The sequence below is a fragment of the Panthera tigris genome, chromosome E1, assembly GCF_018350195.1.
Source record: "Panthera tigris isolate Pti1 chromosome E1, P.tigris_Pti1_mat1.1, whole genome shotgun sequence".
Classification (NCBI taxonomy): domain Eukaryota; kingdom Metazoa; phylum Chordata; class Mammalia; order Carnivora; family Felidae; genus Panthera; species Panthera tigris.
The window spans coordinates 25,343,772-25,369,719 of NC_056673.1; the positions used below are offsets into that span (position 1 = coordinate 25,343,772).

General features: G+C 38.2%; 1 protein-coding gene across 12 annotated transcripts in view; it reads left to right on the forward strand.

The window, feature by feature from the left end:
- The first annotated feature begins 233 nt into the window (after positions 1–233).
- Positions 234–25,948, forward strand: part of BCAS3 (BCAS3 microtubule associated cell migration factor) — a 614,170-nt gene continuing 588,455 nt past the window's right edge. For 8 of the 12 annotated variants that reach the window (XM_042966191.1, XM_042966195.1, XM_042966196.1 and 5 more), the window contains exons 1-4: positions 602–687; positions 2,033–2,120; positions 5,098–5,152; positions 11,184–11,259. In XM_042966191.1, coding sequence (XP_042822125.1) covers positions 2,050–2,120; positions 5,098–5,152; positions 11,184–11,259 — 202 coding nt within the window. In that variant the 5' untranslated portion in view covers positions 602–687; positions 2,033–2,049. The other 4 variants (XM_042966194.1, XM_042966193.1, XM_042966192.1 and 1 more) reach the window with 4 other exon arrangements.

Sequence of the window (25,948 nt, forward strand, 5' to 3'; positions counted from 1 at the left end):
CCGCGCAAGCCAGCCGAGGCTCCCGGAAGGTAAACACATCGAGAAGGGCGGGGCAGAAGGCGGGTTAGGGATGGGTGAGTGGCCAGCAGAAAGTGATTGGCAGCTGCCATGTCCACGTGCTTTGTGCTTCGAACTAGCTGTCGCGAGAATTCGATGTAAACAGACCAGTCCCGGGTCCTCCGACTCCCAGCCCGAGACGCTCAGCTGAGGTGCAGAGGAGTCTGAGACATAATTCCTTTTGACAAAGCCACGAAGGTGTGCTGTCTGCAAAGGAAAATAGACATGTTCGTAACTCTCCCTACCTGCCTGCGTTCGCAACCGAACCTGACACCTCGGCTTCACCCAAACTTACATACTGTTTTGTTTTCCCTGGAGCCCCAGCGGATTGGATAAATTCAGGAGGCGGGTCCGCCTCTTTTCTACTTGCTGGTTGGCGAAGCTGACCTCCAAGGGCGGTGCCCGGCCGTAGCCAGTTTCCTTCTGGGATTGGCTAGAAAAGTAGTTCCGCTGAGGCGTGGTAGGAAGTGGTAGCCGTCAATCACGAGGGGAGACTCCAAACAGTGAGCCTTGAGCTGGAGAACAGCGTTTACCGGCGGGGCGGCCGGTGAGAGGGCTGGTGGGGCTGTGGCTTTGGGGAGGCTTGGCGAGAACGAGGTGCAAGCAGCGTGAGGGGAGAGGGCTTGACTGGTATGGATTCGACGAGAGAGAGCTATCGAGATTGGAGGGGGAGGGGAAGAAGGGCAAGGGGCCAGAGGGCGGCCGGGGGCAGCGGTGGCTCCGCGTTGGAGGTTAAGTGGGTATCGCTGTTCTAGTCTTTCGGGAGAGTGGGGCCTGAGGGTCGTCCTCAGGAGACAGGGCCCTTATAGGACATTTCTTGGAAGGCTCTGTTTCGGGAAATGAAGGGTGGAATGGAAATGAGAGTGCTGAGGGGTTGGTGGTGAAGATACCTACCGAGGAAGGGGTACCTGGACTAGGTGGGTCAGAGGGTGTTTTTTTTGTAGCAGGTGAGACTCCTCAGTTTGGGAATTTTCAAATACGGTGAGAGAATGCTTCTTACTTAGAAGTGATGGTTTTAAGGGCTTTCAAGATTAGTTCCAGGTTGTGGACTTTCCTGAGCCCTGTAAGAGATCATTGATATTGCTGTCAATCCTCTTTTAGCCTTAACCAAGTACACTGTATGTTCTTAAAATCTACACAGTGATTCAGATGCTTATTGAACATTCAAGGATCAAGATTCAGTGATGTGACAGGAAAGGACAAGGGGCTTCTAATGTCATATAAGTTTTTATTACTTATTAAGGCTCTGGTGTTTAGGTTATAATAGTAAGGGGATTGACAAATCTGATTTAAAAACTCTTGTCAAATTATGATCATGCAATCCTTTTTTTATAGCTGTTACTGACATAACGTTGTATTAGTTTCAGGTGTACAACATAATTTGATTTGATATTTGTACATATCTTGAAATGATCACCACAATGTCTAGTTAACATCCATCACCAAACATAGTTACAATGTACAGTCTTGCTCATAGTTTCCCAACAGTTTTAGTTGGAAGATATTACCTCACTGTTCCATTAAGTCTCCAAATAGTGTGTTATGTGTATTTTCACTATCTCAATTTAAGATTTTAGTACATTTTAAAATTTTGGCACACAGAGATAGCACATTTTTAAAAAATATTAAGTGGTCTTGTGCTAGACTCTCTATCTAGCACATCTTACCTTTCTAGTTTGTGTTAACAGTGGATGAGAGGGGCCAGAAAGAGTCTTAACTAGTTTTGGGGTTCTGAGGCTTAGTCCAAAAAAAAAAAAAAAAAAAAAAAACAAAACCTCTCACGATAATTAGAAAACTTCTTTATCTACTTCCTGTCCTAATCTTCCCCCTTTCTGGTATAATTGGAATTTCTGGGAAGGTTTCCTATATTTTAGGCATTTTTGATAAGGGATCTCTAGTGAGCAACCATAAACCTTTCCCTCTACTGCCAACAATAATGATCAGTTTTTTTCTATCTCTTCCGTTCTGCAAACAGGTTTAGTGAATGAAGCTATGGCTACAGATTCTCCCAGAAGACCCAGTCGTTGTACTGGTGGAGTTGTGGTTCGCCCCCAGGCTGTCACGTAAGCAAATTTCAGTATAAGCCTAAAAACTAAAGAAAATTTGCTCAGAATAGTAACTAACATTCAGGTTTCCTTTATGAACGTTGATTACTTTTTAAATTTAATTAAGGCTTTATAGGATGATAAATATCGCCAAGGCCAAATAAAAGGAATAATGGGAGGGTCTAGTCGATGTAGTCATGTTTACAGAGTATGTCAAAAGCACTGTGCTAAATTCTAAGGAATAATCGTTTTTCCAACTCCAGGTTCAAAAATTGGTGGATCATTAATTCAGTGGATCAGGACCATTATTTAAAAAATGAAATAGCATATAATAGAAAATATAATTGGGAGTATTCTTTTGTGACACACACATGGATATTTTCATATGTATATATATGTTCACCAGATCCTGATGTAAAATGTATCTCTTACTCTAAGTCTCAGTCAGAAAGTTTCAGAGTCAGTGTCATAAAGAGTACATTCTATATTTTAAGCATTCTTTGACAAAGCCTATTTATACTTTCTGGGAGCATATGATCTTTTTTTTTTTAATGTTTATTCACTTTTAGAGAGAGAGGGGGCACGCATGTTTGCGCACGTGAGCAAGGGGAAAGGCAGAAAAAGAAGAGAGAGAGAATGCCAAGTGGGCTCTGTGCTTGCTTGATCTCATGATCTCTGAGATCATGACCTGAGCCAAAATCAAGAGTTGGCATTTAACTGACTGAGCCACCCAGGCACTCCTAGGAGCATATGATCTAATGTGGTTTTAAGATATGTTACTTGAGGGGCACCTGGGCTCAGTCTGTTAAGCATCCAACTTCGGCTCAGGCCATGATCAGGTTTAAGCCCCGCATTGGGCTCTGTGCTGACAGTTCTGAGCCTGGAGCCTGCTTCAGATTCTATGTGTCTGTCTCTCTGTCTCTCTCTCTCTCTTTCTCTGCCTCTCCCCTGCTTGCGCTCTGTGTTTTTCTCTTTCTCTCTCAAAAATAAATAAACATTAAAAAAAGATATGTATACTTGAAATCACCATAATTAACAAAAAAGATGCCAGCATAACAGCATGAGAATTGAAAGGAGTATTCTAGTGGGATTATTTAATGGGAATATTTTAGTATTTTAGATCCTAAAGGGTTTTATTAAGAAGCTAACATAATGTACTTTAAAGGCTGAACGGAGTTTAGACAATTAGAATCAAAGGTACATTTTAGGCAAAGGGACTAGAGTGAACAGATATGGGTAAGGCAAGCTATTTTCGTAAATGGAATATAGGGAGGTTGACCTATATAAAATAGGTTAGGGTGGACAATTAAGATCCTTCAGTATTTGGGTGAGGTGAAACTTGTTTTCTACCTTTTAAAATGTTTATAAGGGAATGTTAATATTTTGTATTATTCCCTTGGGCAGTTTAGCATGTTACATAAAGATTGCCTTTTCAGATTAAGAAAAGTATATGTATTTTACTATAATACTTCCTTTTTTTCCTTCCTGTATTTCCTGGGGCCATATTTCTTTGCTAACTATGGGCCATGGAACAAGTTAAGCATGTTATTAGCTATGAGTTAGGTACTATTTCAGTCTTCATTTTTTCCCCCTCCCTCTCAGCCTTTGTTTTATAGGTGAGAATACCAAAGCAGGGAGAAATTAAGTAAATTGCCCTTGGGAACAGCCAAGAAGGGGAACCTGGATCAAACCCAGGCAGTTTGTCTCCAGAGCCTGTGCACTTAGGCAGTATTGTATGTTGGTATTCAACATATATTGCTTTTTTTTGTTAATTAAATACGTAATTTTAGTGTTTTTTTAAAAGTTTTTTATTTATTTGTATTCTTTTAACAAATAATGCTCAAACATCTACTCTATGCCTAAAGTACTGGATTATAGATTCTGGAGGTAGAAGGGAAAATGAGAGTTGGATTCCTTTCTGTTATAGAGTTTATATTCTAGTGGGAGAAACACTAAGTTACTATAGGCTTGAACACTACACAGTGTGCTATGATAGAGAATGATAGCAGGGAGTAGGACTTAGGCTGTCAGGAAGGGCCTCTCTGAGGAGGTGACACATAAGCTGGAGATATGAAAGGGATGGAAGAGTATGGGAAAGATTCCTGACAGGAACAAAGCTCGTGTAAAGGTTTTGATTCAAGGAGCTTGGTCTATTTTAGGAATTGAAGTTGCAGGAGACTGAAGCAGAGTAAGTTAGGAGGGTGGCAGGAAAACAAGGTTGGAGAGGTAGGCCTAATCAAATTGTTTTTCTTTTTTTTCTTTTTAGGTCTAATCAGTTTTGGTAACTATCTAAGGCATACCGCTTTTTTTTATAGGATTTAGGATAACTCCTATGATTTTCTTTAAATGTAATTTTTCACATGAAATGAAATGATTTGATATTTTGAAGAATTTTTTCCCACTTGCTGATATCCATATACTTCCTATTTAAAATATCTCAGTGACCCTAACAGTATCATTTTTCTTCACTTCTATGCATTGTAATATTTTCTCATGTCTTGTCTATTGCAAAAGTTCTGTGAGGACGTCTTAGTATCTCCTAATTTTGCACCTGCAGCAAAATACAGATTCATTTTGCTGTATACAGGTAAGAGACTAGGTATGTAACCAATTTAAAGAAAAGGTCATGAAATACTGAGTCATCAGCAACAGTTTTTCTTGCTCTGGTAAATTCTTTTGCTTTGACTCAAGAGGAAGGTCCTGCCATAGCCTTGTGTCATCACTCTTTCAAATACAAGTTAGAATATCTGTGTCAAATTAAGAGAACATGACTTTTAAGAAGAGACAATGTTTAAAAATATTAAAATTTCATTTGCATTTCACTTAATAACATATTCAAAGAAACTAGAAAGCAGGGTTGCAGAACTATCAGTTGATGAGAGTTGTTTTTTTTTCTTTTTTCTTTTTTAAATATTTTAAGTGACTTTAGAAAGAACTTTTTCATGTTTTGTTTTAAGCTGTCAGGATAAATTTTATCCATTTCACCCCTTTCCAGGGAGCAGTCCTACATGGAAAGTGTTGTGACTTTTCTACAGGATGTTGTACCACAGGTAAGTGTCTGTGTAGTTTCAGAAATAGTAGGCCCCAGTAGTAGAACCATTGGCCAGGAAAGTTCTGAAATGTTCTCTTTCCTAAACTTGACACAGGTATCATCAACTTCACAAAGACTTTTGATGTTTTAGCATCCTGAGCATTGGTAGGGTAGAACCATACTTGTTAGTATTACTTGTGCCTTAGTTTTGTGCTGACAGTGGCACAATTATCATTCCTCAGGACTTGCTCTCATAAACAGAATCAAGGTGAGACATTAGTTGAGAGATGGGACTTGGGACTCTCTAGTTGGGTTCTATTTCCAGAATCTTCCTCTTGTCCTCGTTAAATGTTGCCTGTCTGAAGTGATTAATGCAAAGTATATATTTTGCATTTTATTAACTAGATATTATATTAACTAAATACTATACTGAACACAAATCTGTATCTTTTTCATATTGAGCAGTATTTATATGCCAAGTAGAGTATACCTTGTTACTCTAACTTATACAGAGTTCCATCTATATAAATGTAACAATAAAGAATAAGAGCAGCCCTTCTGGGATCATATCTAGTGCAGTGTTGTCCAGACTTAACATAAATGTCACTTGGCTCATGTGTTAAAAATAATAATTTCCAGGCCCCTTTCCCAGAGAGTTTGACTCAGTGGAATTGAGGTGGCATCCAGTTTGAGCCTCTGGTGATTCTTGTGAAACAGTAGCTGTGGGAAGCACTGTTCCGTGGAACTACTGAAGGGAAAGTTATTTTCTCCTTGTGGTGATGTCAGTATTTCCCGACTGCAAGGGATCTGTAACTGCACTGTTCAGAAAAGGACATTCATAGATCCAGTGTCTCAGCTTTATGACCACATCCTAGAAAAGTCTAAAATCCAGATCTCAGTTATACTAAATAAATTGTATTTATCAAATAAATTAAAGTATCGGGGTATTGGTATTCCTTTATTATGTTCAGACAACTCTAATGGAAATAGGTCACAATGACAAGGTTCATAGGAGCATGTAAAGAATAACAAATGCTTGCAGTGCCTGGGTGGCTCAGTCAGTTGAGTGTCTGACCTTGGCTCAGGTCATGATCTCACAGTTTGTGAGTTCGAGCCCCACATCGGGCTGCTGCTATCAGCACAGAGCCCACTTCAGATCCTCTGTCCCTCTCTTTCGGCTCTTCCCCCACTTGTGCGTGCGCTCGCTCTCGCTCTCTCTCTCTCTCTCTCTCTCTCAAAAATAAATAAAACATTAAAAAAACTTTTAAAAAAGGAATAATAAATGCTTTCCTTTTTTGAGGAACTTGGTTACTAAGGGAAGTAAAATTGCTAAAACAAGCATATCAGTAAGTGTTCTACATGATAGTACAGACTGAATGTGTAATTGCTAAGAGAATGCATAGCAGAGAAAGAGTGAGAGTCAAGTTCCAAAGGATATCAGAAGTAGCATTAGTTAAAATGAATGGAATGCTTGGGTATTTGATGTTGGAGGAGGCTGGCTACCTGGGTATGGTAGGCAAAGGAATTGCTGTGGCTGTAGAGTATCTTAGACTATGTACAGAAGACTAGTTCTAGAGAGCAACCTGGGACTGAAATCCAACCTGGGCTCTACAAACTGCTCTTTCTCTTAAGCCCTGAGCCCTGGCATGAAACTAGTTCCAAGGAAGGGGCGTTTAAAATTTTTTGTAATTTGCCTGCCCCTAGAGTGCCTCTTTATCACATTTTTACAAAGGCATCTTTTGTGTTAGTGGAAACCCTGCATGGCAAGCAGTTCTTGCTGGCTGGAGGAGAAATGCTGTGGTCAGAGGCTTTGAGGGAATAGAGAGTTTGGTAGAGAAACAAGAATACCAGATTGAGTAATAGATTGACAATAGGGGGTTCTTAAAACTGATAGGGTAAAAGTTCTGGAAGGTATAAGATTAATATAGTGTTTATGAGCATTACTACATTAGAAAGGAGATAATCTGTGCAATTGATTGTGAAGATTTGGATCAGAGTAGCAACTGTGGAGGTAAAGCTGTAGTCATGGATCTAAGAATTAGAATGTTCATTCAAGAAATATGTAAGTCATTATTCTGTTTACTCTGGAAAGAAAGCAAAAATTCAGGCAGCAGACATTTACTTGAGCACCCACTATGGGACAGGCACTGTGTTACACTGAGGGGATATTTGGTGCTTCTCCTTAAGGCTTCATGGTCTTGTGTAGCAGTAGTTGGCAAACTTTCCCCAAAAGGGCCGGATAAGCTTTGCAGGTCATACAATATCTGTTGCATCTACTCAGTACTGCTTTTTATGTAAAGGAAAGGGCATGGCCATATTCAAATAAAATTTTATTTATGAACACAGGTGGTGGGCCAGATTTGGTGTTTGGTGACCTCTGGTCTTTTTTTCCCCATATTTAATCCAGAATCCCCCAGTGGTACTGTGCAGTCAACCATTTGGAAAAAGTATGTTTTTTGCTGATGTTATGTTCCAACTCCTGTTCTGGAAATTGTCAAATTCATGGAGCCTAGAAATTATTCTCTGGGTTTCCAAATAGCCACAAAAGGGGGAAAATGTGTTGTTAGACTGGTATCAGCTTCTTCAGCTGTTACAGATAGAATGAATTACCATTGTGTTCAGCAGATGTCATTGATGCCTTGTAGATGCCCTTAGCTGTGCTGTTTGATCTAATAATTGTACTTATTAAAATTTATTAAAAAATAATTCAGCAAGGAAAAAGTTAAAGCTCAGAATTTTTTTAAAAAAAAATTTTTTTTTAACGTTTATTTTTGGGACAGAGACAGACAGAGCGTGAACAGGGGAGGGGCAGAGAGAGAGGGAGACACAGAATCTGAAACAGGCTCCAGGCTCTGGGCAGTCAGCACAGAGCCCGACGCGGGGCTCGAACTCACGGACCGTGAGATCATGACCTGAGCCGAAGTCGGACGCTTAACCGACCGAGCCACCCAGGCGCCCCAAAGCTCAGAATTTTTCATTTCAGTGTTTGTGTGTGAAAGTTCTACATTTTCAGTGTAAAAAATTGTAGCCAACCCAGGGGTGACTGGGTGGCTCAGTCTTACTTAAGCGTCTTACTTCGGCTCAGGTCATGATCTCATGGTCTGTGAATTTGAGCCCCGCAATGGGCTCTGTGCTGACAGCTCAGAGCCTGGAGCCTGCTTCGGATTCTGTGTCTGCCTCTCTCTCTGCCTCTCCCCAACTTGTTCTCTCTCTCAAAAATAAATAAAACTTAAAAAAACTTAAAAAAAATTATAGCCAGCCCAAATGTCAATAGCAGTCAAACAAATTATGGTACGTTATCCCTATAGAATAATTTGCGGTAATTAACAATTATACTTTTTGGCAAAAGGGAGGTTATTTCTGTATGATAAAAGAAACAAAACATATACATACAACAAAAAAATACAACATACCTACAATGGCTGTAACTATGTCTTTTAAAGTTCAACAATAACCTTATGCTTATGAATGGGTATATGTGGTAGAAACCTGGTAAGGAATAAAAGGGAAAATAACGAAATACTGTAAATAATGGGGTGGAAGTTTTGATTCTAAATAAGAGGGCTAGAGTAATTGCATCTTGGTTGAAGAAGGAGAGCTAATAATCAGTGCTCGGCAGGAGACTTTTGTGTGGTACATTGATACTGACCTCCATTAAGGTAGCAAGTGAAAGCTGGATGGGCACTGGGTGAGTATGTGCCTCACTAAGAATAAAATACCTACACATGGGCAAGAGATATCATAAGCTAAGAGGCAAAATGACATGATGTCACATGCCTTCTTTGTGCAGACCTGCAGGAAGGCACACAGGAAACAGCACTCAGATGCCTCAGCTTCACATTTTTTTCAAGAATGCTTAGTAAAGAACACCATGTCTGCTAAGGAGAGAGGAGAACTTGAAGACATAGCAAAAGTAGACAAGGCTTGTTTTGAAAGTCTTATTTTCCCCTGAAGGGGAAAGAAAAGTTCAAGAATCCCAGTACACTGAAAGACCTCATTCAACTTTGTTTTGTTCTGCATATCACTCAGAAATCAAAGGAGAACATCTTACAAATGTTGCAGAGGAATTGAGAGAATGTTGAATAATGCTGCAGGTGATAAATCTGCTAAGCTGAAGAAAATTCTGAAAAATGTTACTGCTTTACCAGATGAAAGGAGAGCTTGATGTGGGGAGAAAAAGTTGTCTTAAATGCACTGTGCTATTCCAGATTGGATCCTGGAACTGAGAAAGAACATTAGTGGAAAAACTGATGAAAACCAAATGAAGTGTGGGGCTTAATTAATAGTAATGCATCACTGTCAGTGTCCTAGTTTTGAGAAATGTTCCATGGTAAAGTCAGATTTGATTAGATAGTTAACATTAGGGGAAACTGGTTGAGGGATATATGAGAACTTTGTACTGTATTTAATAATCTAAAATTATTCCAAAATAAAAAGTTTATTTTTACAAAAGATTTTAAGCATGAAAAGAACAAAGAGGAAGGAGGTGAGGATGAGGCAGTTGAAGATAAAGTTGATGAATTAGTTAGATATAGTGCAGGTTTTCTCCTCTTCTTCAAAGGAATTAACTATACACATCTCACTTTTTTTTTTAAAGGCAATGAGATTTGTAAGGATTTGTAAGATAATTTCTTTTACGTAGTAAATTTATTAAAGTAATTTTGTCTTTTAGTAGTATTTTCAATGTAGATAATTTTTTTTGAGAGAGCGTGCATGTGTATGTGTGTGTGTTTGCGTGTGCGTGTGTGCACTAGCAGGGGCAGAGAAAATCTCAAGCAGCCTCCATGCCCGGTGTGAGCCCAATGCCGGGCTCTATCTTGCCACTGAGATCATGATCTGAGCCAAAATCAAGAGTCAGATGCTTAATTGACTGAGCCACCCAGGCACCCAATGTAGATACTTTTCAGTTATCATACAAGGTACAAGGGCTGTAAACTGGCATGGAAATTTAAAGTGGGTCGAGTATAACATAAATTATATGCAGGTTGGTAGTTTTTATATGCTTTTGGTACAGTTTATATTAAATAATTATTTTGTGAACTGGGTACCACTTTATGATTGAAAATGTTGCAGGCCTTTTGTTGACATTCTAAATGCTTATAAATATATACAATTTTTAAACATTTTAAAATGGAAACATTTGCTTTATGCAGCAATGACTCCCTTTAAATACGGATGGATACCATTGACACTTATGATTTCATGGCAGCTAAACTTATCTTTGTGAACTTTGCTGGCCTGCAGAAACCAGCTAATAGGTTGGGTCTAGAAGCCAGATAAGAGACTTAAAAAGTTTAATACTGTACTTTTTTATTCACCCCCAACTCTGGCTCTTGCCTTCTACCTGGAACTGGAGGCAAGCAGAAAGTAATATATTAGAAAATTCTAGGTAGAGTGTAGTTACATGATCATAAACACCTGAGACTAAATAGATACGTGTGGTAGTTTTGTTTTTTTCTTCTTTTTCTTTTAATTTTTTTTTTTTAACATTTACTTATTTTTGAGAGACAGAGAGAGAGAGACAAAGTGCGAGTGGGGGAGGGGTAGAGAGAGAAGGTGACACAGAATCGGAAGCAGGCTCTGGGCTCTGAGCAAGCTGTCAGCACAGAGCCCAATATGGGGCTCAAACCCATGAACCATGAGATCATGACCTGAGCTAAAGTCAGATGCCAACTGACTGAGCCACCCAGGTGCCCCAGTTTTGTTTGTTTCTTAAGCCTTCTTATTTGTTGATCAATATAGGGGGTGATGTAGGTTTTTGAGTGCCTTTCAGTTATAGTGATGTTTCCTAATAGACTATGATCATTGTATTTTAGGTTTCTGCAATTCTTTAATAAGTTAAAACCCCCTTTTTTGGCCAAGGTTATCACAGTTCTATATAACTTTCTTTGGGAGTAAAGATATTACAAAATGTGCTAGTTCCTAAGATGTTGGAACATCTTGGTGAAGTTGGAAAGAGATAAGATTGGCTTTATTTAAGTTACTTTTTGTCTTGAACTTCTGTAATACTATAAAACATTTTTATTCAAACCTTTCTATTTACTATGCAGGCTTACAGTGGAACACCTCTGACAGAAGAAAAGGAGAAAATAGTCTGGGTCAGATTTGAAAATGCAGATTTAAATGGTATGGTTTTAACTTTTTTGGAACATATGAATTAAATGTTTGTTGGAGGATGACCTAATTCTAAAAAGAGAACTCTTACTTTAGATTACTTTCTCTACAGTAAGTTTTTAGTTTTCAAACGAAATTTATTTTTAGTTTAAAAAGTAACGTAACCACACTATGGAAACTTCATTAGAACTTGTACAAGTCTTTAAAAAAATTTTTTTTTTTTTATGTTTGGTTATTTTTGAGAGACAGAGAGATACAGCATGAGTGGGGGAGGAGCAGAGAGAGAGGGAGACACAGAATCCAAAGCAGGCTTCAGGCTCTGAGCTGTCAGCACAGAGCCCGATGGGCTTGGACTCACGAACAGTAAGATCATGACCTGAGCCGAAGTTGGACACTTAACTGACTGAGCCACACAGGCGCCCCTGTATTGTAAAAGTCTTAAAGTAACTGTAACATATGGTGCCTAGCCTTAAGCTTTAGGACATAAAGATTTCTTAGAGAAGTTAATGTTTGATCAGTTGTATAGGATTTATAACTGCACACTTAGTACTGTTGAACTTTTTAGACTTTTAACATTTTTTTCTGGACAAGATTTATGTCTGGGTTGGCTCTTTTGTTCTCAGATACATTCCTGCATTCCATTTCTTTGTTCCATCCTGCTCCCTTGCAAGGTGGCTGCCCATTGTCTTTTTCCCATGATACCATGTCTGTTGTCTTCTGCTGAGTTTGGGAGGCATTGGTGAGAAATTGAATGAGAGGATAGGAGAAAGGGAAGAGTATTATTCCTTCTCCTCTCTCTGTTAGTGACTGCATTTCCTCTGTCGTTCTAGCTTCTTCCAGGCAGTTCCATTGGTGTTCCAGTTTTTGCCAGATGACCCAGCATCCTATACTCTCTGTCTCCCTAGCCTCGGGGTGGTAATGGTTTCCTACTGTTGTTAATATAATAGGCAGCCTCAAAGTTCCTTTTTTAGTCTCTCAGCTATTCTGTCGTCTGTAACCAGTTGTCTTTATTAAATTCTCAGTTATGAACACACTGAATTATTTTCATTTCCTAGTGGGGCTTTGACCGATATCATACTCTTGAGTCTTCATCTCCTCTAAGACTTTAAAAATGTGATGCTGTATTTTTTTTTTCTTTAAGCTACTGTCCAGGAGAGAGAGGCTAAGTAGCACTTCTGCAAATTGTTTTTTTTTTTTTTTTTTTTTTTTTTGCATTTTTGGATTCTTTATTAGCTGATTCATTCAAATAATAGCAACTTGTTGGGCTCTCTTTGTGGGAAATAAAAATTCATTTGTATGGGTAATTATTTATGACTTATAAACTTTTCCTACTATGTTTGCCTTTGAAAGCTTCTTATATCTTTGATTTTCTTTCTTTTTATGACTGTTAAATTGCCTTGTTTACTAGTGTATCCTTCCTTCTTTTTTCCTTTCCTTCATTAATAACTAGGTAACTATTCATCTTTTGTTTTCTATCTTTTCCTCTTGAATTCAGACTCTTCTTTCTTTTCTGGAAGTATATTTTGTTTAGTGGATGTCAGAAAGTATTAGAGAGCTCTCTCTCTCTCTTTCTTTTTTCTTTTTTTAAATATTTTATTCTTAAGTAATCTCTGCTTCCAGTGTGGAGGTCAAAGCCACAACCCTGAGATCAAGAGTTGTATGCTCCATTGACTGAGCCAGCCAGGCTTAGCATTAGAGCACTTTCTTTCTTTCCTTTTTTTTTTTTTTTTAATGTTTATTCTTGAAGAAGAGACAGAGTTCAAGCAGGAGAGAGTCAGAGAGACACAGAATCCAAAGCAGGCTCCAGGCTCTGAATGGTCAGCATAGAACCTGATGTGGGGCTTGAACCCACAAACTGTGAGATCATGACCTGAGCCAAAGTTGGATGCTTAACTGACTAAGCCACCCAGGTGCCCCTAGAGAACTTACTTACCTTAATAACAAAGCAAATGGTTGTCGTCTTGGAAATATTAGTGCCAGATAGTAGCAAAAGCTTGTTATACAACATATGTGAAATATTAAAAATAATTTTTATTTTTTTATTTTTTAACTTTTAATTATTATTATTTTTTAAATGTTTATTTATTTTTGAGGGAGAGAGACGGAGTGAGAGCAGGAGAGGCATAGAGAGAGAGGGAGACACAGAATCCAAAGCAGGCTCCAGGCTCTGAGCTGTCAGTACAGAGCCTGACACGGGGCTTGAACTCACGAGCTGTGAGATCATGACCTGAGCCTAAGTTGGACGCTTAACTGACTGAGCCATCCAGGTTCCCCTTAGCTTTAAATTATTTTTTTAATTTAAATCCAAGTTAGTCAACATATAGTGTAATAATAATTTCAGGAATAGAATTTAGTGATTAGTCACTTACATATAACACCCAGTGCTCATTCCAACAAGTGTCCTCCTTATTGCCCCCACCCCTTTAGTCCTTCCCCCTACCCAACACCCTGCCAGCAACCCTCAGTTTATTCTCTGTATTTAAGAGTCTCTTATATTTTGTCCCCCACTCTGTTTTTTTTTTTAAATTTTTAATGTTTATTTATTTTTGAGAGAGAGAGAGAGAGAGAGAGAGAGAGAGAGAGTATGAGAGGCAGAGGAGCATAGAGAGGAGACACGGAATCCGAAGCATGCTGCAGGCTTTGAGCTGTCAGCACAGAGCCTGACGTGGGGCTTGAACTCATGGACTGCGAGATCATGACCTGAGCCGAGGTCGGAAACTTAACTGACTGAACCACCCAGGCGCCCCTGTCCCCCACCCTCTTTTTATATTATTTTTGCTTACCTTCCCTTATGTTCATCTGTTTTTTATCTTAAATTGTACCTGAGTGAAATCGTCTATTTGTCTTTCTCTGACTGACTTGTTTCATTTAGCATAATATGCTCTAGTTCCATACACGTTCAGATGGCAAGATTTCATTCTTTTTGATTGTCGAGTAATATTCCATTGTACGTGTGTGTGTGTGTGTGTGTGTGTGTGTGTGTGTGTGTGTGTGTGTGTGTATGTATATATATATGTCACATCTTCTTTATCCATTCATCAGTGGATGGACATTTGGACTTTTTCCATACTTGGCTATTGTCGATAGTGCTGCTATAAACATTGGGGTGCATGTGGCCCTTTGTATCCTGTATCCTATGGTTAAATAACTAGTAGTGTAATTGCTGGATTGCAGGGTGGTTCTATTTTAAATTTTTTGAGTAACCTCCATAGTGTCTTCCAGAGTGGCTGCACCAGTTTGCATTCCCATCAGCAGTGCAAAAGGGTTTCTCTTTCTCCACATCCTTGCCACCATCTGTTGTTGCCTGAGTTGTTAATGTTAGCCATTCTCATAAGTGTGAGGTGGTGTCTCATTGTGGTTTTGATTTATATTTCCCTGATGATTAGTGATGTTGAGCATTTTTTCATGTATCAGCCATGTGGATGCCTTCTTTGGAAAAGTGTCTATTCATGTCTTTTGCCCATTTCTTCACTGGATTGTTTGTTTTTTGGGTGTTACACTTGATAAGTTCTTTATAGATTTTGGATACTACCCTTTATCCTATATGTCGTTTGCAAATATCTTCTCCTATTCCATTGGTTGCCTCTTAGTTTTGTTGATTGTTTGCTTAGTTGTGCAGAAGCTTTTTATCTTGATGAGGTCCCAGTAGTTGATTTTTGCTTTTGTTTCCCTTGCTTCTGGAGACATGTCAAGTAAGAAGTTGCTGTGGCTGAGGTTAAAGAGGTTGTTGCCTATTTTCTCCTCTAGGATTTTGATGGCTTCCTGTCTTACGTTTATGTCTTTCATCTATTTTGAGTTTATTTTTGTGTGTGATGTAAGAAAGTGGTCCAGGTTCATTCTTCTGCATGTTGCTGTCCAGTTTTCCCAGCACCATTTGCTGAAGAGACTATCTTTTTTCCATTGGATATTCTTTCCTGCTTTGTCAAAGATTAGTTGGCCATTCATTTGTGGGCCCATTTCTGGGTTTTCTTTTCTGTTCCATTGATCTGTATATCTGTTCTTGTGCCAGTACCATACTGTCTTGATGATTACAGCTTTGTAATACAGCTTGACATCCAGGATTGTGATGTCTCCTGCTTTGGTTTTCTTTTTTCAGGATTGCTTTGGCTATTGGGGTCTTTTCTGGTTCCATCTAAATTTAGGATTGTTTGTTCTAGCTCTGTGAAGAATGCTGGTGTTATTTTGATAGGGATTACTGAAAATAATTTTTAAAGGCATAGGCTCATGTCCACAACAAAAAACAAAATGATTTTAATATCACAAAATTAACATTTAGAAAATGTCAAAATAATCTTTACCTAAGCATGGTTTCTGTTGTTTTGTTTTTGTTTTGTTTTTAAATAGTGAGTAAGAATTTCTGGCATAATATTCCATAAAGCCTTTGCTTTATTGAAGTAAAATGTACCTGGAAATGTAGATGGGTCTTGCTTGAAAATTATTTTAGTCTGTGTGTGCTATTGAACTTACAGTAGTTGTTTTATTTTTATTTATTTATTTTTCAGAAGGTTATCTTTTGGTTTTATTGATTGTTTCCTCTGCTGTACAGAAGCTTTTAAAAAATATAGTCCAAATAGTTTATTTTTGCTTTTGTTTCCCTTGCCTTAGGAAACATATCTAGAAAAGTGTTGTTACAGCTGATATCCAAGAAATTACTACCTGTGCTCTCTTCTAGGATATTTATGGTTTCAGGGATCACGTTTAGAATACAGAGCTTCCACCTCTTTGGTTAAGTTTATTTCTAGGTATTTTGTTATTTTTGATATAATCATAAATAGGACTGCCTTCACAATTTGTCTTTATGTTCCTTTATTGTTAGTGTATAGAAGTGCAACAGATTTCTATACACTGATTTTGTATCCTGTGACCTTACTGAATTCACTTATTAGTACTTGTAGTTTTTTGGTGGAGTCTTTCAGGGTGTTTTTTTTTTTTTTTAATATTTTATTTTTATTTTATTTTATTTTATTTTATTTTATTTTATTTTATTTTATTTTATTTTATTTCATTTCATTTCATTTCATTTCATTTCATTTCATTTCAGTCATTTACATCCAAATTAGTTAGCATATAGTACAACAATGATTTCAGGAGTAGATTCCTTAATGCCCCTTACCCATTTAGCCCATCCCTCCTCCCACAGTCCCTCCACCAACCCTCTGTTTGTTCCTCATATTTAAGAGTCTCTTATGTTTTGTCCCCTCCCTGTTTTTATATCATTTTTGCTTCCCTTCCCTTATGTTCATCTGTTCTGTGTCTTAAAGTCCTCATATGAGTGAAGTCGTATGTTATTTTTCTTTCTCTGACTAATTTCACTTAGCATAATAACCTCTAGTTCCATCCACGTAGTTATAAATGCCAAGATTTCATTCTTTTTGATTGCCAAGTAATACTCCATTGTGTGTACGTATGTGTGTGTGTGTATATACACACACCACATCTTATTTATCTGTTCATCCATTGTTGGACATTTGGGCTCTTTCCATACTTTGGCTATTGTTGATAGTGCTGCTATAAACATTGGGGTGCATGTGTCACTTCGAAACGGCACACCTGTATCCCTTGGAAAAATACCTGGTAGTACAATTGCTGGGTTGTAGGGTAGTTTTATTTTTAATTTTTGGAGGAACCTCCATACTGTTTTCCAGAGTGGCTGCACCAGTTTGCATTCCCACCAGCAGTATTAGAGGGTTCTCCTTTCTCCACATCCTCACCAGCACCTGTTGTTTCTTGTGTTTTTTTGTTTTTTTTTTTAAATTTTTTTAACGTTTATTTATTTTTGAGACAGAGACAGAACATGAACGGGGGAGGGTCAGAGAGAGGGAGACACAGAATCCGAAACAGGCTCCAGGCTCTAAGCTGTCAGCACAGAGCCTGACGCGGGGCTCGAACTCACGGACCGTGAGATCATGACCTGAGCCGAAGTCGGCCGCTTAACCGACTGAGCCACCCAGGTGCCCCATCTTGTGTTGTTAATGTTAGCCATTCTGACAGGTTTGAAGTGGTATCTCATTGTGGTTTTGATTTATATTTCCCTGATTATGAGTGATGTGGAGCATCTTTTCATGTGTCTCTTGGCCATCTGGATACCTTCTTTGGAAGAATGTCTCTTCATGTCTTCTGTCCATTTCTTTCCTGGATTATTTGTTTTTTGGCCATTGAGTTTGATAAGTTCTTTATAGATTTTGGATACTAAGCTTTTATCCAGTACATCATTTGCAAATATCTTCTCCCATTCCATAGGCTGCCTGTTAATTTTGTTGATTGTTTGCTCTGCAGAAGCTTTTTATCTTGATGAAATCCCTATAGTTCATTTTTGCTTTTGTTTCCCATGCCTCTGGAGACATGCCAATAAGAAGTTGCCATGGCCGATATCAGAGAGATTGCTTCCTGTGTTGTCCTCTAGGATTTTTCTGGTTTTCTGTCTTACATTTAGGTCTTTCATCCACTTTTTAATTTATTTTTGTGTATGGTGTAATAAAGTTGTCCAGTTTCATTCTCTTGTATGTTGCTGTCCAGTTTTTCCCACACCATTTGTTGAAGAGACTGTCTTTTTTTCCGTTGGATATTTTTTCCTGCTTTGTTGAAGACCAATTGACCATTTAGTTGTGGGTCCATTTCTGGGTTTTCTGTTGTGTTGCATTGATCTCTATATCTGTTTTTGTGCCAGTACCATACTGTCTTGATGACTGCAGCTTTGTATTATGGCTTGAGGTCTGGAATTGTGATGCCTCCAGGTTTGTTTTTCTTTTTAAAAATTGCTTTGGCTATTTGGAGGCTTTTTCTGGTTCCATCCAAATTTAAGATTGTTTGTTCTAGCTCTGTGAAAAATGCTGGTGGTAATTTGATATGGATTGCATTAAATGGCTAGATTGCTTTGGGTAGTGTAGACATTTTAACAATATTTGTTCTTCCGACCTATGAGCATGGAATGTTTTTCCATTTCTTTGTGTCATCTGCGATTTCTTTCATAAGTGTTCTATAGTTTTCAGAGTACAGAACTTTTACCTTTTTGGTTAGGTTTATTCCTAGCTATCTTACGTTTTTTTGGTGCAATTTTAAATGGGATCAATTCCTTGATTTTGTTTTCTGCTCCTTCATTATTGGTGTATAGAAATGCAACAGAATGTACATTGAGTTTATATCCTGTGACTTTGCTGAATTTGTGTATCAGTTCTAGCAATTTTTTGGTGGAGTCTTTTGGATTTTCTGCATAGAGTATCATGTTGTCTATGAATAGTGAAAGTTTGACTCCTTTCATGCCCATTTGGATGCCTTTTATTTCTTTTTGTTTTTCTGATTGTTGAGGCTAGGACTTGAAATATTATGTTGAGCAACAGTGGTAAGAGTGGACATCCCTGTCTTGTTCCTGACCATAGAGGAAAAGCTTTCAGTTTTTCCCCATTGAGAATATTAGCTAAGGGTCTTTTGTATATGGCCTTTTTGATGTTGAGGTGTTTCCTCTATCCCTACTTTGTTGAAGGTTTTTATCAAGAATTGATGCTGTATTTGGTCAAATACTTTTTCTGCATCTGTTGAGAGATCATATGGTTCTTATCCTTTCTTTCATTAATGCGGCATATCATATTGATTTATGAATATTGAAGCACTCCTGCAGTCCAAGAATTGTGGTGAATAATTCTTTTAATGTACTGTTGGATTTGATTTATTAGTATCTTTTGGAGAATTTTTGCGTCCATGTTCATCAGGGATATTGGCATGTAATTCTCCATTTTAGTGGGATCTTTGTCTTGTTTTGGAATCAAGGTAATGCTCGCCTCATAGAATGAGTTTGGAAGTTTTCCTCCCATTTCTATTTTATGGATCAGTTTGAGAAGAATAGGTATATTAACTCTTCTTTCAATGTCTGGTTTAAATGTCTGGTAGAATTCCCCTGGGAAGTCATCTGGCCCTGGACTTTTGTTTGTTGGGAGATTTTTTATTACTGATTCAATTTGTTTGCTGATTTTGAGTCTGTTCAAATTTTCTATTTCTTCCTGTTTCAGTTTTGGTAGTTTGTATGTTTCTAGGAATTTAATCATTTCTTCCAGATTACCGTTTGTTGGCATATAATTTTTCATAATATGCTCTTATAATTGTTTGTTTTTCTGTGGTGTTGGTTGTGATCTCTCCTCTTTCATTTGTGATTTTATTTGAGTCTCTTATCTTTTCTTTTTGATAAGTCTGGCTAGGGATATATCAGTTTTATTATTTCTTTCAGAAAACCAGCTTTTAGTTTCATTGGTCTGTTCTGTTTCTTGTTTTGTTTTGTTTGTCTGTTTCTATGTCATTTATTTCTGCTCTAGTCTTTATTGTTTCCCTTCTTCTGCTGGCTTTAGGCTTATTTGCTGTTCCTTTTCTACCTCCTTTAGGTGTTAGATTAGGTTGTGAATTTGAGACTTTTCTTCTTTTTTTTTTTTTTTTTTAATTTTTTTTTCAACGTTTTTAATTTATTTTTGGGACAGAGAGAGACAGAGCATGAACGGGGGAGGGGCAGAGAGAGAGGGAGACACAGAATCGGAAACAGGCTCCAGGCTCCGAGCCATCAGCCGAGAGCCTGACGCGGGGCTCGAACTCACGGACCGCGAGATCGTGACCTGGCTGAAGTCGGACGCTTAACCGACTGCGCCACCCAGGCGCCCCAGAGACTTTTCTTCTTGAGGATGGCCTTTGCTTCATCCCAAAGGTTCTGGACTGTTATGTTTTTATTTTCATTTTCTTCCATGTTTTTTTTTTTATTTTTTCCTTAATTTCCTGGTTAACCCAATGATTCCTTAGTAGGGTGTTCTTTAGCCTCCATGTATTTATCGTCTTTCCAAATTTTTCTTGTGGTTGACTTCAAGTTTCATAGTGTTGTGGTCTGAAAGTATACACGATATGATCTCAGTCTTTTTCTACTTGTTGAGGACTGATTTGTGACCAAATATGTGATCTGATCTATTCAGGAGAGTGTTCCATGTGCACTCAAAAAGAATGTGTGTTCTGCTGCTTTATGATGAAATGTTGTGAATATATCTCTTAAGTCAGTCTGGTCCAGTGTGCCATTCAAAGTCTTGCAGAATAATTTAGAAGGTTATTATTAGCTGTCTATAGATTTAAATTATTTTATGTTATTAATGAAACTCTATTAACTATTAATTAAATTAAAAGTTACAGTGTTCTAATTGAAAATTCTGCTCTGGTGGTTGCTTTCTCCTCCTTTCATCAGGCCTGGAAGCTGTGCTTTTTAGTTTGGAATGATAAGAGTGGTACCAGTTGGCCCTTTGTCTCCAGATTGCAGCCCGTTTCATTATGACTTATCATGGTTGGGGGTTGAGTAGTTGACGACTGACAGAAGATAATTCTAAGGATCATGGCTTATTGGGACTCTCTAATCCTGGGTTTTCCTAGCTGTCTCCATTCTTAATCGTTGCATTAACTTTGACTTGGTGTTAGGTAGAGACTACTGCTTTTGGAACTCATTGGAGAGTGGGATTATGTCCCTTAGTGTCATTGTCACTATTCTCTTTCTGCTTCCAGGCAGTCTGGTTTGTATCTAAGCTTGTTTTTCTTGAGGCATTGTACTGGAAAAAGCACAAGAAGTAGCCAAAGCAAGTTAATATCCTAACAGTTTTCTATCAGATTCCCTAAAGGAGAGCGTATAATTTGAGTCCCAAAATGCATCATGTTAACCAGCTGGTTTTCTATAGTATTACAAGAACTGCCAACCTTCTAGCCTGTGAAGGGAAATTCTTATCACTCCCTAGCCCATCTTGACTTGGTCAATTCTAGTATAAAAGTACTAGTATACTACTATATTCCATGTGTTATATAGTGTATTATATATACTATGCTATAGTATAGTATAGTACTCACTATTATACTTAGGTATCCATTTTTATATTCAACAGGTTTGTTTTTTTTCCAGGTGTGATTGGTTTAAGAGAATCAAATATTTTTTTTATTGTGGTAAAATACATATAACATAAAATTTACCATTTTAATCTTTTATTTATTTATTAAAAAAATTTTTTTTTTAACATTTATTTATTTTTGAGACAGAGAGAGACAGAGCATGAACGGGGGGAGGGTCAGAGAGAGAGGGAGACACAGAATCGGAAGCAGGCTCCAGGCTCTGGGCCATCATCAGCCCAGAGCCCGACGCGGGGCTCGAACTCACGGACCGTGAGATCGTGACCTGAGCTGAAGTCGGATGCTTAACCGACTGAGCCACCCAGGCGCCCCTTTTTTAATCTTTTAAAAAGATGTTTTTTTTAATTGAGAGAGAGCCTGAGTGAGTGGGGGAGGGGCAGAAAGGGAAGGAGAGACAGAATCCAAAGCAGGCCCTGTGCTTTGCACGGCACAGAGGCTGCTGTGGGGCTCAGTCCCACAAACTATGAGATCATGACCTGAGCTGAAAGTAAGAGTCTCTCAACCAACTGAGCCGCCCAGGTGCCCCCATTTTAACCATTTTTAAGTGTACAGTTTAGTAGTGTCAAGTACATTCACACTGTTATGCAAACAATGCCTAGACCTCTTTTCATCTTGTAAAACTGAAACTCTGTACCCAGCCCCACATTCTCACCTTCCCATTAGCTCTTGGCGACCACCATTTTACTTTCCGGCTCTATGAATTTGACTACTCAAGGTACTTTGTAAGTGGCATTTGTCTTTATGTGCTGGCATATTTCACTCCAGATGTCAAGGTTCATCCATGCTGTAGCACGTATTTCCTTTTAATATGATATAATGTATACTATATTACATTTAATATATATAAAATATATATAAATAATTATTAAATATTATATACAATATATTTCTTTTCTTTTTAAGGCTGTATAATATTGCATTGTTTGTATATATCACATTTTGTTTATTCATCGATGGTCATTTGGGTTGCTTCCATCTTTTGGCTTTGTGAATAATTGTGCTATTAATATTTGTGTACAAATCTCTCTTTGAGTTTCTGTTTTCAATTTTTTCTGAGTATATATCCATAAGTGGAATTGTGGGCTCATACGTTAATTCTGTTTTTAATTTTTTTGAGGAGGCACCATACTAGTTTTCATAGGGGAATTATTTATTTATTTATTTTTATTTTAGAGAGCACGAGTGGGGGAGAGGGATGGAGGGGAAGAGAGAGAGAATCCCAAGCAGGCTCCACGCTCAGTGCAGATGCCGTCTGATGTGGGGCTTGATCCCATGACCCCGGAATCATCTGACCTGAGCCAAAATCAAGTTGGATGCTTAACCGATTGAGCCACCTAGGTGCCCCAGGAGAATTAGTTTCTTTATCCTACTCATATCATATAGCTGGAAAGGATAGTGGCTTGAAACTTCTAGTCATTCACTTCTTGCCACTACTTCTTTATGAATGCTTGCTTCTCTTCTTTGACTTCTCTAACGAGGATGGAGCAGTGATTACTCAGAGCTCTCTGATCATACCTTTATGATTATGCTATATGATCAAGGAGGACAAAGTATTCTTTCGGTGATCCAGGAAGATTACCTTCCAGTTACTGGTATAGTTGCAATGGCCAAGGATGTAGTACTAGAATTGGCTCAACTGGCTGTGTGCCTGTTCCTATGCTTAGTGGGGAGTGAGATCAATTACCAGGTAAGGGGGGAGGTTTAGAGTAAGAAGTGTGTGAAGCATACAAAGATAATAGCTGCTGCAAGTCTCTGTTGCTCTAGTGTGCTTGGGTCCACATTTCAGCTGTCTCCTAGACCTTTCACTTAGATGTCTCACAAGTGCTTCAAACTCTTATTCCTTTTCCCATCTATGTCCCCTCAAAAGCTATATTTCAACCCCACTTGGCTTTCAGGTCATTAATGGCACAGAACTTTTCATTCCTCAGAATCTTTGTACAGGGGGCCTTTTGGCTGAAACATTCTTTTCTGCCTTACTTCTCATTCATCTACTAGCATCTACTAAAAATGACGTCTCAGTTTTTAGACTGGGTATTGGCAGTTTATTTTATTTTATTTTTATTTTAGAGAGAGTGTGAGTGGGGGAGAGGGTCAGAGGAAGAGAGAGAGAGAGAGAGAGAGAGAGAGAGAGAGAGAGAATGAGAATCTTAAGCAGGCTCCATGCTGACTGTGGATCATGAGTCTGGGATCATGACCTGAGCCAAAATCGAGTTGGACACTCAACCGACTAAGCCACCCACCAGGTGTACCTAGCTGGGTATTGGCAGTGTGTTGCTGCTATTAGTACAATGTGGAATACAGAAGAAGCTGGTTTGGGAGAAAGATCTAATTTCACTTTACACCTCGATTTTTTAGGTGAGTCGAAAACTGGGTTTTAGGTGAATCGAAAACCCAGCCCCTGCCTCCTCCACCATTTGCAAACATTTTTGTAAGGAGGGAGAGTGTACAGAGTGCAGTATGAAGTTCACTTATAAGACTGGACAAGGTTTTGGAAGATGGGTGAATGAAAGGAGAACATTGTAGTTGTCTAAAACCACAAAAGAATGCTACATATCTCTAAAGGAGAGACTGCAAAATCCATATTTATGGGTGGAATAAAAAAGAAACCAGAAAAGAAGATAAAGAGCAGCTATGGGTAGAATAACCAGTGATGGTATAATAGAGGATATAAAGGAAAGTCAAAGAATAAGGATGCATACAATTTTTATAAAATTAGGAGTTTCATTCAAGAGTAATGAAGTCTTCTGTACCACCATCCAGAGAAAGAAAAGTAGTGCCAGTGACTAAGCAGAATCTAAAACAAGAGAAAGGAGATTTTGTTCATATAATGACCTCAGGGTTTTATATGTGGCATTTGAGCCCTTCTAAAAATAATAATCTGTGATCAAGATGGTAGCTGTATTAGAAAGATACCTGGATTGCGTATCAAGAATCTGGAGATTTCTTGGGGCACCTGGGTGGACAAATTGGTGAAGTGTCTGACTCTTGATTTTGGCTTAGGTCATGATCTCATGGTCATGAGACTGAGCCCCAAGTTGGGTTCTGTGCTAGGTGTGAGACTTAAGATTCTCTCAAAATCTCTCTCTCTCTTTCCCCCTCCTCCTTCCCCCGCCCTCTGCCCTTCTCCTCTGCTCACATGTAATATCTCTCAAAAAAAAAAAAAAAATCCTGAGGGATTTCTTTAGTTTTGAGTAAATTATACCTAATTTGTCAAAATGAAATTGGCTCCTGCTCTTTGTATAAAACAGGATTGTTGTGTGTCAGATTAGATGATCTAGGTATCAGAGCACATCGAAAACTATGAAAGAACATATTGATGTTAGATATAAAGAGAATTATGCCCTTGGAAAATAAGTTTGTAATTCTGAATTTTCCTAGACATAGAACCATGTGCTGTTAACTTTGTGCCAGTGAATTTGTGTCAAAAGAAAGTAAAAAAAATTACTGATTATAAGCTTTGTTAAACATTTTGATCTTTATATTTGAGCAATGGGGCATAACTAATATAGTGGATGGAGGTGAAGAAGTATGTCATTATTTGTATTTTTTAAAAAAGCACCTGTTGTATGGAGTTTATGGGCAATGGTGGATGCAGGAAGCCATTTTATGCTTTTGGAGTTGATGTTGGTGTAAGAAGAGAGCTGTTTAGGAAGACACAGGTGATAGATTGGTGGTAGATTTATTGCAAGAGAGAAGGAAGAAGGTGATTCCTGACTTTGCCAACTGGTTAGATAATCATTCTATTCACCAAAATTGAGAACCTTGGAGGAAGATCAGGTTTGCGACAAAATCATTATCTTTCTTTTTTTTTTTTAATGTTTATTTTTGAGAGAGAGAGAGAGAGAGAGAGAGAGAGAGTGTGTGTGTGTGTGTGTGTGTGTGTGTGTGTGTGTGTGTGTGAGAGGAGGAGAGGGAGACACAGAATCCAAAGCAGGCTCCAGGCTCTGAGCTGTCAGCCCACAGCCTGATGCAGGGCTCAAACCCATGAACCACGAGACAGTGACCTGAGCCGAAGTGAGAGTCTTAACCAACTGAGCCACCGAGGTGCCTGGGAAATCATCTTTGAGTGGAATTTGATTTTCTACTGAGACATCCAAAAACCTATGTTGAGGAAGTCACTAGCATACACTAATGGAATTAGTGGATGGAATGAGACCACTTGAGAGGGTATATTGTGAGAAGAAAAGAGTGTTTAGGAATTAGCTTTGGACAACTTCAATATTTAAAGAATAGGTGGAAAGGGTTGAGCCAGTGGAGGAAATGGTGAAGGAATGATTAGAGCAGTAGGAGGAAAACTAGGAGAAGGTTGTACATGGAAACCAAAGGAAAATATTTTAAGGAGAAACTGATGAGCATTGATTATAGCTGCTAAATAGTCTGAAAAGATGGGCTTAAAAAACACATATTGCATTCAACAACTTGGAGATTATTGCTGAGATTATATTGATTATCAGTGAGAACAGAAAACGTTTTGAAATGGATTTGGGGTGAAAGAAATGCAGAATAGATGACAGTGGCAAATAATCAAGGCATTTAGCTTCTAGAAGGAGAGGAGAGTAATGAAGTCAAATAAAGGAAGAGGGATATTGTTTCAATTTATGATTTTTTAAAACCTTATTTATTGTGCAAATATATCATGGTAAATAATACAAAAGTATGGCTCAGTGAACAAATTTTTACAAAACCACCTGTGTAACAATCACCTAGGGTAAGAAATAGAATATTGCTACCTAATTGCCTAGTGATTTTGAATTTCACATAAATAAAATTATTCACTATATAGTTTTTTTTA